The following is a 15,255-nucleotide window of genomic DNA, read 5'->3' as shown; positions in this document are numbered from 1 at the left end:
AGCAGGCCAAGAGGAGCCAGCTCGTCAGACTCAGACATGTGTGAGCTTTGTGACTCTCGTACGACAGTATATTCAGCTGACACCAGAGCCCATAGCCGGAACGGCTTCGCTGCTGTTGGCGATATTCTTCTTGGTACTCTACGTGGTAGTCTGGTCATTGTGTCTGCTCGGATGGAGAACAGCGTGAGTTCAAACACTACTCATGGTTCTCAGATCTGACGCGCAAACGTACGAGGGTCTGGGACCATGACAACGCAAGAGACCCGGCTGATCATCCATCCCCATACATCTGACAGACGAATACGCTACGCTCATCCAAACCTACCGTCCCGCTTGACTTCACTATCTTCCACTTCAGCACCCGGCGTGACAATTATTCGACCACTATGTGGACTTGATCAGAACCTGTACAACACGCTGGAAAGCTGCATGATGCTCGACTATCCAAAATACGAAGTCATTTTCGCTGTTCAAGATGAAAACGACGAAGCTTTACCTGTGGTCAGGATGGTCATGGACAAGTACCCTACAGTGAAGTCAAGAGTAATCATAGGTAAGACTCTCTCTACGACGTTGGCCTATTCGGACTACTCGGGAATGTACGGCTGAAGCATCGTCTTTCAAATAGACAATACCAGAGTCGGGGTGAACCCTAAAGTCAACAATCTCCTTCGACCGTTCCAAGAAGCGTCTTACGACTTACTTTGGGTACTCGACTCGACCATATCAGTAACTTCAGGCACACTTGGTCGTTCGGTTGAAGCATTCTTATCGAATCGTACTCAATATTCATCGCCTGACGACCCGGAATCTTCCCCTCTGATGTCTGTTGCAGACGACGTCCGCAAACCGCCTATCTCTGGTGAAGTCGGGTTGGTACACCAAGTACCCATTGCGATAGTGTATCAGAAGACATGGGGTAGTCTCATCGAGCAGGCTTATTTGAATACTACTCATGCTAAGATGTATCTTGCGATCGTGAGTTGCAGTACTCAGCCTCAGCTGAATCTTGACATTCCTGCGAGAAAGCTGATATCAGTGTAGAACGCAGTGGCAGTGGATTCTTGCGTAGTCGGCAAATCCAACTTATATTCTCGGAGCAACATCGCCGAACTCACAACACCTTCTCCGACTCTTCGAAACCTCCCGAACCCCCCTTCCGGTCTGGCAGGCTACAGTCCTTTTCTGGCTGAGGATAACATGATCGGTCTGGGATTATGGCATCAACTCAACCTCAAACACGCTATGACCTCCGACGTAGCATGCGACTTCCTAGGAGCATTGACCGTGAAAGACTATATAGATAGACGGGTAAGGTGGCTGAGAGTTAGGAAGAAGATGACTCCCATCATAGCGACTCTGCTGGAACCGTTTACGGAAAGCATCGTCGCTGGTTTATACGGGTCGTGGGCTATCCAGAGATTACTCGGCGCGAGCATACCGGCGCTGTTCATGGTGAATATTGCGATATGGCTTTTGGTGGATCTCTCAACGAGGAAGGCTCTGGAAACGAATATACGGAACATCAAGCCCCCTTCATCGACTGGTGTTTTTGTTTTGGCTTGGTTGGCGAGAGAATGTCTGGCCTTGCCGATTTGGCTCTTGGCGATGACGAGCGATGTGGTAGTTTGGCGAGGGAGACGGTATAAGATTGTTTCTTCGGGTGAGTGCCAGCGTTTCATTCATCGCGTGTCTCGTGAGAGCGTGTATAAAACATGTAGCTGATATACCACTCGATCAGGCGAGGCAATGCGACTCGATGACGAGAAATGATGTACCTTGACGACGAAATTTGGGCAGTACAAGTACAATTTGCTCTTTATGCATTTCGTTTGATTTCGTTTCTATCCATTTATTAAGTGACGATTTCTCCAATTCCAGTTTCTGACGTCCGAAGGAAGAAAACACATTCAGACAAGCGAAAAGATCTGTGGCGCAAACAAGATGTGAAGAAGTCAAATGGGCATGACCATGGTGAGCGAGGAGCTCGATATATGTTTATCTGGACCAGACAAAGTCGGACGAAGACATGGACAGGCTGTCTGAAGGAATGTCAAACGATGTGGAGCGAGATTGAGGATAGGCACCAGGTAACTTATGCTATAGAAGAGAAACAAGAACAAGCACATGATTTGATTCGTGAACCTAATAATCCCAACCCATGTAAATCACTTCATGATCCCTATCATCCCTGTCATCCCTATCAACATCTCCCCATAACCTGCATCGATCAAGATGTAAATCGTCTTTGAACACCTCGCGGTATTGCGGGATAGTCAATCGGTGGTCCGTCTGAATCGCACCCCTATATGGGCACGACCCTATCGGAAGAGTCCCGTGCTCTGGACGGGGAGAACCGATCTTGGTCCAATCGTATAGCCTCAGGCTGGTCCATCGGAGTACGGGGGTTATACTTGGCCTGATCGCCTTGAAGGGTGATCTGATGCCTGACGGTACTGGTACAGGTACTGGGATTGGCACTGGGGTTGGCGGTGAAGGCAATCGGGCTACAAGGGTATCTTCTCGTCCTGCCTCGTTGATGTTCTCAATCGTCTTGTTGTCGAATGCAGAGATGACTTTCTCGACGTCAATGTCGATGTCACCGTCAACGTCAACGTCGACGTCCATGTCTATGTCCGAAGCTTGTGGTGAGTTAGAGTCGGAGTCGAATTTGGGGAGACGGCGGTGTTGCTTTGAAGGCGTGCACAGGGTATCTCCTGAGAGGTGCAAATGTTCTTCTTCTTCTTTGGTTTTGGGTTTAGGATTAGATATCGAAGTAGATGCTGAGAGAGATATCGATGTCGTTCCAGACTGTATCTCAGTTGGCGATGGCGAGGGCGATGGGTTCTCTTGCTTGATATCGGAGAAGACTGGTTCGTGATCTTCATCAATGCCGACATCTGTACCGGATTGTATACCTTGTTTCTCGACCTGATGCTTTGTCGATGCTTGATTCTCGTCCTGCTCTTCGATGAAAGGGTTGATGTCTTCGTTGTGAGGCTGGTAATCTTGGAGCTGACGAGATGATTTGACGTAAGTCTCTGGGCTTGAGTGAGGTTGAGAGTGAGGCTGTGAATCTTCTGTTCGGGCGCAAACGATGAGCGGATGTGAGTGCGAAGACGAAGGATCCATGTTTGAGACGATGGGACCCCGGTCTTCGGGACGGATAGCGAAGGGCGGCGGCGAGGATGGTTTGTACGTCATGATCTTGATTTTGCGGAGGAAAGTGACGGTGCTTCAGGACACAAGGACTATAAGTGATACCACATCAGCTGGCTACTGTTGTATCGAGCAGGTACAACCTCTCACCCGATCACGATGTGTTACACTGAGTGGAGTCTTGAACTCGTCTTATACGGTTGACATGGACTCCGGGGTAGAGACGAAGATACAGTGAAAGATTCGATGTGATGTAACAACGATCAGTAGGGATTGGCTTCATGGTCTGAGATAGGTTATCAAACACCGATGTATTCTACGGATGCACAACCACGACCACGACATCTCTCTTGCGCATATGGACGGACGCAGACATATTCATAAGTATCTCATACGTACTGTCCAACCCCTTCCCCTCCCTCGAATAGCTTGATACGACTCTGCTTCCGCTCTTTGGAACGACCATGGACTGATGGTGGATTGAGATCATGTACGACGCCTCGTCGTACCACATATCACAACTTGGAATTAGGTTGCAGTGCAATGTACAACGACACATCACTCGCCCGGCATCGTTTGCCGCTCGCCATTTCTTTCGAGGCTTGGATTCTCTATATACGCAATACCAGAAAGCATTCGCTCTTTTCTTTCTTCTCATCTGCTTTGCTTCTTCTTAGACAATTACTTAAGCCCTGACTGCTTCAATAACAATCACACAACTACACAACTACACACCGCGATACGATCCTGCGACACCATCAACACAAAACATAACTCTCAAATCAGATTCACCAAGTGCGGGCTACTGCAAACGAATCACAATGCAGCGACTCGCAATCATCACTAGACCACTACTCAGATTGAGCCAGAATTAAGCGAGGCAAATTACTTTCCGAAGAGTAAGTAATGTACCCTTCCTTACGCCGCAGGCGCTCTGTCCCAGCACAGTACAGCACAGAGCTCTGATACCTATCATAGGTGTTTATGTCACGTTTTGACGTACACGTTTCAGATGGACCACCAATCTGCCCAGCAGATCAAAGGAAGCAATATCCCCGTCTATACTGAAGTCGCTACCTCTTATCTCGCGGCTGGAGTGATAGGATATATCCTAGGAAGGCTACACGAGGATCATAATCGACGAAATGCGGAGATGGCTGAGAGGGAGTCGAAGAGAAAGAAGCAGCAGGAAGAGAGGGAGAAACAGGAGCAAGAGAGGAAGGATAAAGAGGAGAAAGAATATAGATTGGCGGTACTCAATGGCATTAGAGTTATGGGTGGACAGAGCAAATTATTCTCCCTTTCTAGCATCGACAGATATTCTTAGAACTTAGAAGAAGGAGTTGTCGATCGATAGTAGAATGCGATTTGAGGTGCAGCTAGGAAGAGGAAGATGATTGATTGACTCTGCCACTTCACGCATTTCAACGTTGATGACTCTTGATGACTCTTGGGAAACCGCCTTGCGTGAGGACAGCATGTATTCACTTCTCAGAGACACTTGGCTACTGCGATATTCGAGTCCTACGAGCTGTGCTGCAAGACTAAGTGTACATGTAACATGATTCTCTCTATCCTTGCGAGGACGAGTATTCACTCTCATCGACCCGATCCAGTCGCACGATGGGCGTATTCAGCAATCCCGGCTATACCATTATTATTCACCTCCACTACCTCTTTCTTTCTTTCCTGCTGAGAATTTCTGATTTCAGGCACCAAGTGCACAACGGCACTATGTGGACATCTGGCCACCCATTCCCGTCACACCTACTACATCCCTGATCTTAGCGGCTTCTCCTGCGCTCAACTTGCCCTTCATAGACACCAAGAAGGTCTCCCACGCTGCATCCGCCTCGTCCTCCAGCGGGAACTCGCTAACGCACAACGCGTGGATTTTCTGCCAGAATTGCGGGTCTGAGATGGTCTGGTGGAACGAGGCGGACGAGACTGACGGTTGAGGTCCGAGAGGAGGAGCGGCGGAATCGATGTTGGTCAATGGCATAGATGTGCCCGCGGTCGAAGCGTTGTCGATTGAGGTGGTAATTGTCAGAGCGGGAGGTGCGGGGGAAGCAGAAGACGGAGGAGGGAAAGTAGCTTCATCACTTGTCAGATCCTTCGCTGGGGCTGAGGCGGAGGCGGTTGATACCTTGACCATCAGATGAAGGATAGTACCGTCCTTGATATCGTATTCTTTAAGTAATTTATTATCGCTCAACGCCTTACCCTTGAGAAGTAAGCGTTGGGTATCGACTGAAGGAGCGGATGAGTTGGATTTGGCGATCTGGGCTTTCAGGTCGGTGACTGTATCCGTGAGACTTGAGGTTATAGGTAAAGTGAGAGATGGCTTTAGGCATTTGATGGTGATTGTTACTGTATCTACTTTCATATTCATGACTAAAATTAGCCATTCTGACTTCACCCTAGGCTCAGCTTGGCGACATGCAATTTACCTTGTGCAGGGGTATCTATATCCATCCCAGGAGCTGAAGGTGGTTCAGCAAGTTCCACGCCGACCACAGCTACTTTCCTTGGGCGATCTTCTAGGGGAGTAGAGAAGTCTGCTGGGTATTCGACTTTGTGAGAGGACAGGCCTTCGGTGTATCGCTTGATGAACGCTCGCTCTTCATTGAGCCTGTCGCCGCTGAGTGGTGCGTCTGACATGATTGAGGGTGGACTGTAGAGGTGGCTTGAGCAATGGGCAATAGTCTTCAGATTAAAATGGAGCTGAAGAGCAATTCCAGTGGGATGAGTTGATGCTAGTTTAGTGCGTGTTGAATGGGAATTGACCGTCATATGCAATGCGGGGCTCATCGATTTGACGCGGGGGCAAACACGTGTTCAATTACGATCAAGCGTGGGAGACTTGAGATTTCCGGTTGTCGAGATTTCTGAAAACATTTTTTGGCCGCTGGTAGGCAGACACTTATCCATCGACACATTTATCAAGACTCTTATCGGTATACGGATCCAAACACACATCGTTCGCCTATACTTCGCGCTCAGCTACTTCCTAGTCCCTCTACGACCGGGAAGCTGAGCTTCGAAGCGACAATCTTCCCGTCATGGCTGAACCACCTCAGAAACGGTTCAGAGTGAGTATCCTGAACTGTCTTTTCTAGTCGGGTCGAGCGTATACTGACTGTTGCTGCTGCAGTACGCAACCTACAATGAGCAAATCAAGAACATATCTATCGACGTAGGGAAGAAAAGGGGTCTTGGCTGGCAAAAGGAGGGGTATGATGAGGATACCGAGCAAACAGTAAGTCCAGCCCTTCCAAATTACCTCCTGGTCCCGCTGATTCCCTTTGCATAGAATACACCCTTGAATGCCGAAATTGAACGACTATCGCTGTTAGACCTCACCACACCTTTCCAAGATCTTCAGCGCTCGATCATCCCACTATCATCCACACTTCCTATTACGCTTCACAACCTTCCGCAGATACAGCAAGTATTCTCAGATTACTACTCAAAATTACAGGAAGGACAAGTATTCACTCATTCCGGCTTGGACTCGGTCTTATTCCTGCATCAGGCGCTTTTCGAAACTTGCTTGAGTGAGGCTTTGTCCTTGATACCCGGGACGACCAGAAGCCTGCTTCGAGTGGGAGCCTTGCGGGCGTTAGATCCCAAGCTTGTGGAGAGAACGTACTCGACAATCTCTCTGATACTCAGAACTATCGCTTCCTCTTTGCTGAAGTCCGATTCGACCGCTCAAAATACATTGAGAGAGACATGGAAAGAGGTCAGACCGTATCTACATCCAAAGGAGAATAAGCGATATGTAAGGAAGTGTGTCGCAGATGCTTGGGTCGGCGTGATCAGGAAAGCAAGATCGGAGGGGCTAGCTAGATTGATGGACGTCTTGCTAGAAGAAGAGACAGAAGGGATGGAAGCTGTTTGGAGTCACAGTTTGAAAGGAAACAATGCTCAACTACACTCAAGGGCTCAAGCGATATACGACATTCTTCTTGATCGACTGATAGCAAATCCGACAGAACCACAATTAGCAACTGTCAACATGGTTACTACTGCTCTAGTCCATCATTGTTCGACAAGTACTATCAAACTAGTCATCGAGTCCGTCATTTTTCGCTTGAATACGTCTGACAAGGGTGCGAGTTCCTCGAAGACCACCTTCTCCCTAAAAGCCTCAACGACTGTCTTGACGGTGTTGTCGACGTTCCTCTTGACGAGAAAAGGTAAAAGGTTTCCCGAACCTCTGATCAAACCTTTGATGCAACGCCTTCAGTCACTTCTACCTTTCCTCAATTCGGATGCTTCTTTAAGTCCAGCCAACCTATCAGCGGTGGAGAAGGAATCTCGAGATGCATGGAGAAAGGCTTTAATAGCATGTGTAATAGGATGTTTGCAAGCCGGCCAACTGCAGCATTGGTTGAGCCCTGGTGTCGGCCTCATAGAAAGCCTGTGGACCAGCTTGGTGAGTAGTCTTACGTGTTCGCTGTTCCGATACGTCGAGCACCGAGTTCGAATCGACAGATACTGATAAGATCGAACAGAACGATCGAGAGTGTTTCGCATTCTGCAACGCCTTAGTTGCTCTCAAATGGCCAGGAGTCGAGCAATTCTTGTTATCTCACATTGCCAAGTGAGCGGATTGACCTAATGATAAACCAGGGGGATGACTGAGCTAATGATTGATACTTCAGGACATCGCTGCCATCATTGAGCAAAGACCCATTATCAACCCTTGTCCTTCTCAATAATCTCGCTTCTGCCGGCTATCTTTCGGGCGGACTATCCAACGTTCAAGGTGGAAGATGGAGGCAGAGCTTCGTAGCATCAATTTTGTCTCTGACGACTCAGCTCCGACAGACTGGCCTCGAGAATATCGACGATCGCCGGATTTTGGGTCAAGCACTCAGGCTGATACCTGCTCTTCCATCTGATGCCGAGCGATTCACTCCACATATCGTAGCCCTCATCCAGCTTTGCCTGAAGAAGACGAAGGGCAAAGAAGCGGAGGACCTCAAAGCCGAGTGGGAATCCGACGGCGCTTGGAACGAGAGTCATCTCGTGGCAGTATTGCTTGAAGCTGCCAGACAAGTCTTAGATAGTGCAGGGTTGACAGCAGCGCAAGAATTGAGGGTTCTTCTGGTCGGCGAGAGCAAATTGGAAGACATTATCAGGACATGGAGCTGGAACAGGGAGGTGTTGTCAGCAGCAGCATCACTCGTTGACCGATGGTCGTCTGAGATCAGGTACGCCAAGCTTTCGTGCATATATCGTGTCGCCGGTGGCATTGACAGAGGAAGTTTGCCCCACAGCTTTGACGAAGATCACATATCACAGCTCCTCCTACCTAATCTCCTATCTGCCGACTCCAACCTTCGTTTCTCCACTGTCCAGATATTGGCATCCATTTTCGCCTCGTCCTCCACTGATGGCGGTGAAGACACTCACCCCTCATCTAGCAGTATATGGTCCTCGTGCGCGGCAGTGGAGTCATCGGAAATGACACTCAAAAACGTGAGAGAAAGGACAACAGCGATTTCCCGACTCAATCGAGCAGTTCTTTCGCTCCCTGCGACAGCTACCGAACAAAGCCAAACCCTACTGAGGGGAGTCCTTACGTATCTTGTCGCTCAGCTCAAGGTGAACTTCAGACCAATCTACGCCGAAACGATCTCAGCCTTATCCGCCATTGCGGAGAAGCAGGGAACTATAATCTGGGAGATAGTCTGGGAGGAGATACAGGAAACCAACGCCGCGGAGAGCGCTCATCTGATGGATCTCAATGTCTCGAAACCCTCTTGGGCTGAAGCCATTTCCACTAGCAACACTTCACAGCGAATTGAGAGAGATGAAGACGAAGCCGAATTTCACTGCCATAATCTTGACAAAAGCAGAATCACCCTCAATAGGGTTTGGGGTCAAGCCACTAATGAGGATCAACTGGACCAAAACGAAGTATCGGTGAGTACATTCACATTTTTAGTTCTCTCGATACCAGTCTCTGACATTCCTGATAGGGCCAGATATCTCATGATCGACTCGATGTCCTCAACTACGAGGCACAACTTCTTAGTACACTCGGCGCTATCTCAGCAACAGCTGAAAAGCATTCGAGATCAATCATACCCGTCTTCTTTGGTGTCGCTCAACAGGATGACAACGGAGACGAGGCGACAGCGGGCTCGACCCACTTATCAACAAAACAGCGCCAACAGCGAACCGCCTCTTACCTCGAACTTTTGGCCAAGTTCGTGAACCCGAAGGCAGCGTTCCGGAGCGAAGAGCTACACGAGCTATATCTCAATATCCTTGCAAAGGGAGAACCGAAACTGCAAGGTCTGGCTCTAAAATGCTTGTTCACTTTCAAATCACCTAAATTGCTTCCGTATCGAGAATCACTGGAAACTCTCCTCGAAGATTCGAAATTTAGAGACGAGTTAGCCAGATTTAGGTTATCAGCCACGGAGCAGGATTATGGAGTCCAATCGCAAGAGAAGTCAGCTTTAGCGAAAACTCGAATCGTGTATATCGAACCATCACATCGAGACGAAGCTCTACCGGTGATCATTCGACTGTTATACGGGATCATCACTTCTCGAAAGGGAAGGTCAAGCTCAGCTCAAGGCCAAACTGCGCGTAAACAAGCGGTACTCAATACTCTCAACGGATGTACTGAAGACGAGCTCAAAACTTTGGTTAATCTGATGCTAGAGCCATTTGAGGGAGACTTGGAGACTGTCAATGTCGCTGGAAGACAACAAATCGGTTATTTGACGTTGCTCACAGACGTAATTCGCTATCTTGGACCCCAAATTGTATCTCATTGGCCAAGACTCGTCAACACTACGATTGCTCTGATGGCAAATTCTCAGGAGAAGCTCACCTTGGCAAACTTATCGACCGATGTTGAGGTCGACGTAGATGAAGAGCTTGTTGACGATCAAGATACAGAGGCCGACAAAGGTCTTGCACCACTGCGAAATATCAGATCAATCGGTCTCAAGCGTTTGGTGCAATTCTTTAAATCATCGGTCAGATTCGACTTCACACCTTACTTGCCCAAAATATTTCAATCCATAATATCTCCTCGACTGGACCGACTTGAAGTAGAGAACACGCAAGCGCCTTCGGGCACACTCGATCTGATAGCCACTATCGCATCTCTGCCAAACATCGCTCGGAGTCTCGTTGAACAAGATGAACGTACATTAGCGAAAGCTTTCTCTTGTATCACAGCCGTCAAAGTCAAACCGGCGGTCATTCTTCGCGTATTCGACATCATCGACTCCCTTCTCATCGAGGATGAGCCTGGACTGACCGAAGACGTACTCCTGCCCAACATCAGGGTGCTACTGGACAACATAATAGGTCTAGTGGTATCTCTGAAGGCATCGACGAACGAAGACATTACACGGCGATTACTGGCTATCCTCTCGCGTCTCGCTGCGATCGTCACGGACGGTCAACAAGCTCAAGAATTAGCGTCTCTCCTTGCGCCAATGCTTAGGCAGAAGCAAACTACCGAGAAGGCGAAGAGCAATATTCTCACTACCCTACAGAGACTTTACGCCATATCACCAGACTTCAAGGATCCCTCAAGCAAGTACTTCACACAAAATTACGAGCTCATCTCCAACCTTTTCCAGACCCTTTACTTCCCTTCATCAAGGCGAGCCCTGCTTGCTGTTCTGCAGACTTTCGCCACTGTTGACCAGTCTTTGGAAAAGTCAATCCATCTGACGGGCGAGCTGAACGCTTATTCTGCCAAAAGACTAGACGAACCTGATTTCGACAGGCGACTGGCGGCTTACGCTCAGCTCATCGACGGATCCGAGGCAGCCCTGCCTAAATCTCCTCGGTCCTGGTTACCAATTCTGCGAAGCTCACTCTTCTTCCTACACGAACCTGAGGAATTATCTATCCGGACTAGCGCCGCTGCAGTGATACAGCGATTCATCACCGCTATAGGGGAAGCTCAGGATGGACCATATGTGGAAACACTACAACATGTCATCATGCCTGGACTACGAAAGACTCTGCGATCAAAGCAGGAGCTTGTACGGGTAGAAGTTGTTCACATTCTCGCTCACGCTGTCAAGACCTGCTCGGGTGTGCCAGAACTAGCGGAGTTGCGACCATTATTAGCGGAGGGTGACGACGAAGCTTCCTTCTTCACCAACATTACCCACATCCAGGTCCACAGAAGAGCAAGAGCGCTACTACGACTTCGGAATTTTGTGGGAGAAACCAAAATCTCAGAATCGACTATTTCGACTATTTTCTTGGTCATGCTCGAACACATCGTTGCTGGCTCCACGGATGTGACGGATCACCACCTGGTCAATGAAGCTGTGCAAACGATAGGAGCACTTGCCGGGGAGCTAAGGTGGTCAAAATACTATGGTTTGATTGGACGATTCATGAAACTTGGTAGTGTCAAGTCACAACAGCAGAAGATCTATATCAGGGTGGTTTCGACCATCATCGACAATTTCCACTTCGACTTGAAAATTTCCCAACAGCCAAATGGGGATACCATGCAAATAGATGGGGAATCGGCCGAGCCTATCGAGGAGAACAATGCAGATGATCAAGAGGAGGGCGTTGACGAAGATCAAGAAGAAGAAGCGGAAGTTCCGCAATCGGTTCAGGTTCCTGCTTCCGCTAGTCCCGAGCGAATCACCGAGGTCATCCTAAATCGACTGCTTCCTTCACTGACCAAAATTGTGGCGACGAAAGACGAAACGGAAAGCACGATCAGAATCCCGCTGGCTTTGGCGGTAGTCAAGCTTGCTCACGCCCTTCCTCGAGCTTCCAGCGCAGACGAAGTTCTGCGAGTGATCACCACCGTGTCTCAAATTCTGCGAAGTAAGGAACAAGATACTCGTGACATCGCAAGGGACACAATCTGTAAGATCGCCGTGTATCTCGGTCCGGAATGGCTTGTCAGAGTCATCAAGGAATTGGAAACCGCTCTGCAACGTGGACCTCAAAAGCATGTTCTGGCTGTCGGGACCCACGCCATATTGGTTTTGGCCACGACTCAAGCTGCCGACAGGTTTTCTGACCTAGATGATGCTGTTGAGCTAGCTACATCAGTGTCGGCTGAGGTCATTTGGGGAGATAGTGGGAAAGATGTGGCTTCGGAAGGGTTCAAGACGAAAATGAGAGAAGTCCGAGGAGCCACCTCACGAGGTTTCGATACGCTTCAACTGCTCTCTCAACTGGCTTCCCCAAGCAAGATGTCCATAATCCTGGCCCCATTGCGACAAATCATGCACTCTTCTCAGGCTGTCAAGCAAATGCAACAAGTCGACGAAGCTCTTCGACGAATTTCGTTGGGTTTGAACAGTAATCCGAAATTAAGTCCCGAGGATATCCTGTCATTGTGTTATTCCTTGATCAGCGGGAACTCATCATACCTGAAACCTGCGAAGAAGGCCGTCAAGAACTCCGAGACTCCCGATGCTTTCAGAGTGCAAATGAAAAGAGAAAGAGGAGGTAACGAGGATTTCTACCCTCAGAACGCCCACAAATTTGTTGTCTTCGGATTGGACCTCTTTGTCACTGCTTTCAGGAGGGGTAAATTCGACTTTGACGATGTGTCGATTCTTTCAAGACTCGGTCCAATGGTGAACGCCATTGGCAATACCCTTTATTCCCCAGCTTCGAATGTCTTGACCCTCGCTCTCAAGGCTTCGGCAGCTGTACTTCGATGTCCTGTCCCTCAAGTCGAACCCGCTTTGCCAACCGTCATCAGCAACATATTCGAGATCATCAAGCATGCTGGTGGAACTGCAGAATCTGAAGTAGCCCAAACGGCTCTGAAGACCCTCGCAGTCATCTTGAGGGACTGCAAAACATCTGAGGTGTCAGAGACTCAGCTCAAATACCTACTAGAAGTGATTGGTCCGGACCTGGAAGAACCTGATCGACAATCTGCTATCTTCACAATTCTGCGATCGATCATCACCCGGAAATTCGTCGTGCCGGAGATATACGATTTGATGGAACGAGTATCGTCAATCATGGTGACTTCGCAATCGACACAGGTCCAAGATCTGTGCAGAGGAGCCATAATGGCATTCCTGCTCGATTACCCACAAGGAAAAGGAAGATTGAAGAATCAGATGACTTTCTTCGCTAGGAATCTGGAATACACTTTCGAGGCTGGTCGAATATCCGTGATGGAAGTCCTTAATCAAGTCTTCTTGAAGTTTTCCGATTCTTCGATTGAAGAGTACTCAGACATGTTCTTCGTCGCTCTGGTGGTCGTCGTGGCGAATGACGATTCGGAGAAATGCCGACAATCTGCTGGAGCTCTATTGAGTTTACTCTGGAAAAGGCTGGATCAAGATAAACACTCAGCGATGATCGCCGTCCTCAAAAGCTGGGTCGGACAACGAGAGACCAACACGACTCTAGCTTCTGCTGCATTAGGTGTTTTCGGGTTATTAGTCGACTCTGACGCTGAAAGCGAGGATCGACTGGCCGAAAAGCTTGTACACATTGCTCGACCTGTCATTGAAGAAAGCGCTGAAGCGCTTTTAGAAGCGGAAGCGTCGGAGGAAGTGGTCGTTCTCGATCATGGATTACCTCATCAAGCTTTGTCGGCTACTTCGAAAGCTGTGCTGCATCAGAAATCGGGTGCAGGAGATTTACCCTGGCAAGCTATTATCCATCATTTGCTATTCCCCCATTCATGGGTCCGGTTCGACGCCGCTAGACTCATCTCGAGTTTCTTGACTTCCTCCCAATCGGTATTGGCCTATGATAGTTTGGGAGAAAATGAGTTGATGGATATAGCTAGAAAAGGATGCTTGGTATTGAACGGATCAAAGGGGGATGAGGGATACATCTTTGCAGATGGTAAATTATCGGATGAGATCGTTAAAGTCCTCTACAATGTCGCTAAGCATTGGGCTGTGAGTGTCTACCATCTTCCCCTAGACAATCGTCGTCTAGTCTTTCACGACGAGAATGAATTCTGACGACTATGGAAACGAATAGGCAACTCAAAGCGCGGAAGACGATCTGGTGACTGCCGACGATGTCCAGGCTGATGCCGAAGACGAGGAAGAAGAAGAAGAAGAGGAAAAGACCAAGAATTCATTATCTTGGTTGATGTCGCGAATGTCTTTCTTGGCAAGACACTTGTTGGTCAATCGACCTGCGCCTCACAGCTTCCAAGCTCACGTAGGTTGTCCACACGTGCAGCATACAATGTGATCCGCCCGGTGGGGAGTCCAGGCTGATCGTGTTTTGCATACTTTGGGATTTCTAGGAAAAATGGTCTGCACCAATCTTATCGATCCTGCGTTTCTTCGCGGGTGTCTACGAGTCTTTATCGCCTAAACAGGGAAAAGTGTACTTGATGCATATCTTGAGTCCGGTCTATAGGATACTGGATGATGGAGGTGATTTGGCGAAAACGGATGATGCTCAGATCGGTAAGTTCCTGTTTTCCACTACTACTTTTCTTCTTTCTTTCTTTCTTTGTTTCTCTTTCTCTTTCTCTTTCCATTGTTTTTCTTCGTTTCGCTCTGATATCCATGAGAGCAAGGGAGGAATAGGATCAGTAAGCTGATATGACATTCATGTGATTGGGCATTGTAGAGGAATTGCGACAACTAGCGATCCAAGTAAGAGAGTTCGTACAGTCCAAAGCGGGTTCATCGGCCTTCTCGTCAGTCTGGGAGAAATTGCGAAGAGCGACTATAACCAAAAGAGAGGGAAGGAGGGAAGATAAAGTCAAACTTGCGTTTAATGATCCTGCGAAATTCGCCGAGATGAAAAGTAAGAAGGTGATTAGAGGTAAAGAGGGTAAGAAACGGAAGATGAAGTCTATGAAGTGAGTTAAAGATTCTCTTTTCTCTCACTTGTCATTCTCAAAGTCCGCTGTTCCGCTGTTCATCCACGATATTCGATGTTCGACGTGCATCATTCATGCCCAATGCCTAAGGGTCAATGCTGATGGATGTGTTTGATCGCAGGGAAGGAAAAGCTAGATCATCGAATATGAGAAGAAGGCGAGATTAGATTTGGTGTCTCATTGATTTCCACTTGTTGTATTGTATTATTCTTATACGGCGCGATGTCATCAGTCTATCAAGCATTATA

The 15,255-nt window shown here is 48.4% G+C and overlaps 5 protein-coding genes across 5 annotated transcripts; 3 read left to right on the top strand and 2 right to left on the bottom strand.

The window, feature by feature from the left end:
• Positions 1–36: 36 nt before the first annotated feature.
• On the top strand, positions 37–1,773 carry I303_102509 (uncharacterized protein; the record flags this gene model as incomplete). Its single annotated transcript, XM_018405863.1, has 7 exons — positions 37–40; positions 96–183; positions 297–553; positions 629–778; positions 836–978; positions 1,045–1,663; positions 1,742–1,773. The coding sequence occupies 7 exons, from the start codon at positions 37–39 to the stop codon at positions 1,771–1,773; spliced, it is 1,293 nt and encodes a 430-aa protein (XP_018264357.1).
• A 372-nt stretch (positions 1,774–2,145) lies between these two features.
• On the bottom strand, positions 2,146–3,204 carry I303_102508 (uncharacterized protein; the record flags this gene model as incomplete). The annotated part of the gene is made up of 1 exon (XM_018405862.1): positions 2,146–3,204. The coding sequence occupies one exon, from the start codon at positions 3,202–3,204 to the stop codon at positions 2,146–2,148; it is 1,059 nt and encodes a 352-aa protein (XP_018264356.1).
• A 967-nt stretch (positions 3,205–4,171) lies between these two features.
• Positions 4,172–4,486, top strand: I303_102507 (uncharacterized protein; the record flags this gene model as incomplete). The annotated part of the gene is made up of 1 exon (XM_018405861.1): positions 4,172–4,486. The coding sequence occupies one exon, from the start codon at positions 4,172–4,174 to the stop codon at positions 4,484–4,486; it is 315 nt and encodes a 104-aa protein (XP_018264355.1).
• Positions 4,487–4,891: 405 nt separating this feature from the next.
• I303_102506 (uncharacterized protein) lies at positions 4,892–5,820 on the bottom strand (the record flags this gene model as incomplete). The annotated part of the gene is made up of 2 exons (XM_018405860.1): positions 4,892–5,535; positions 5,610–5,820. 2 exons carry the CDS (start codon positions 5,818–5,820, stop codon positions 4,892–4,894), a joined length of 855 nt encoding a protein of 284 aa, XP_018264354.1.
• Positions 5,821–6,221: 401 nt separating this feature from the next.
• I303_102505 (uncharacterized protein) lies at positions 6,222–15,174 on the top strand (the record flags this gene model as incomplete). The annotated part of the gene is made up of 11 exons (XM_018405859.1): positions 6,222–6,251; positions 6,314–6,418; positions 6,473–7,600; positions 7,680–7,768; positions 7,830–8,381; positions 8,448–9,096; positions 9,153–14,060; positions 14,146–14,331; positions 14,420–14,585; positions 14,752–14,986; positions 15,129–15,174. 11 exons carry the CDS (start codon positions 6,222–6,224, stop codon positions 15,172–15,174), a joined length of 8,094 nt encoding a protein of 2,697 aa, XP_018264353.1.
• Between the last annotated feature and the right edge of the window lie 81 nt (positions 15,175–15,255).

This window comes from Kwoniella dejecticola, chromosome 3 (assembly GCF_000512565.2).
Source record: "Kwoniella dejecticola CBS 10117 chromosome 3, complete sequence".
Classification (NCBI taxonomy): Eukaryota; Fungi; Basidiomycota; class Tremellomycetes; order Tremellales; family Cryptococcaceae; genus Kwoniella; species Kwoniella dejecticola.
The sequence above is the reverse complement of the archived record's forward strand: the minus strand, read 5'-3'. Positions and strand labels throughout refer to the sequence as shown.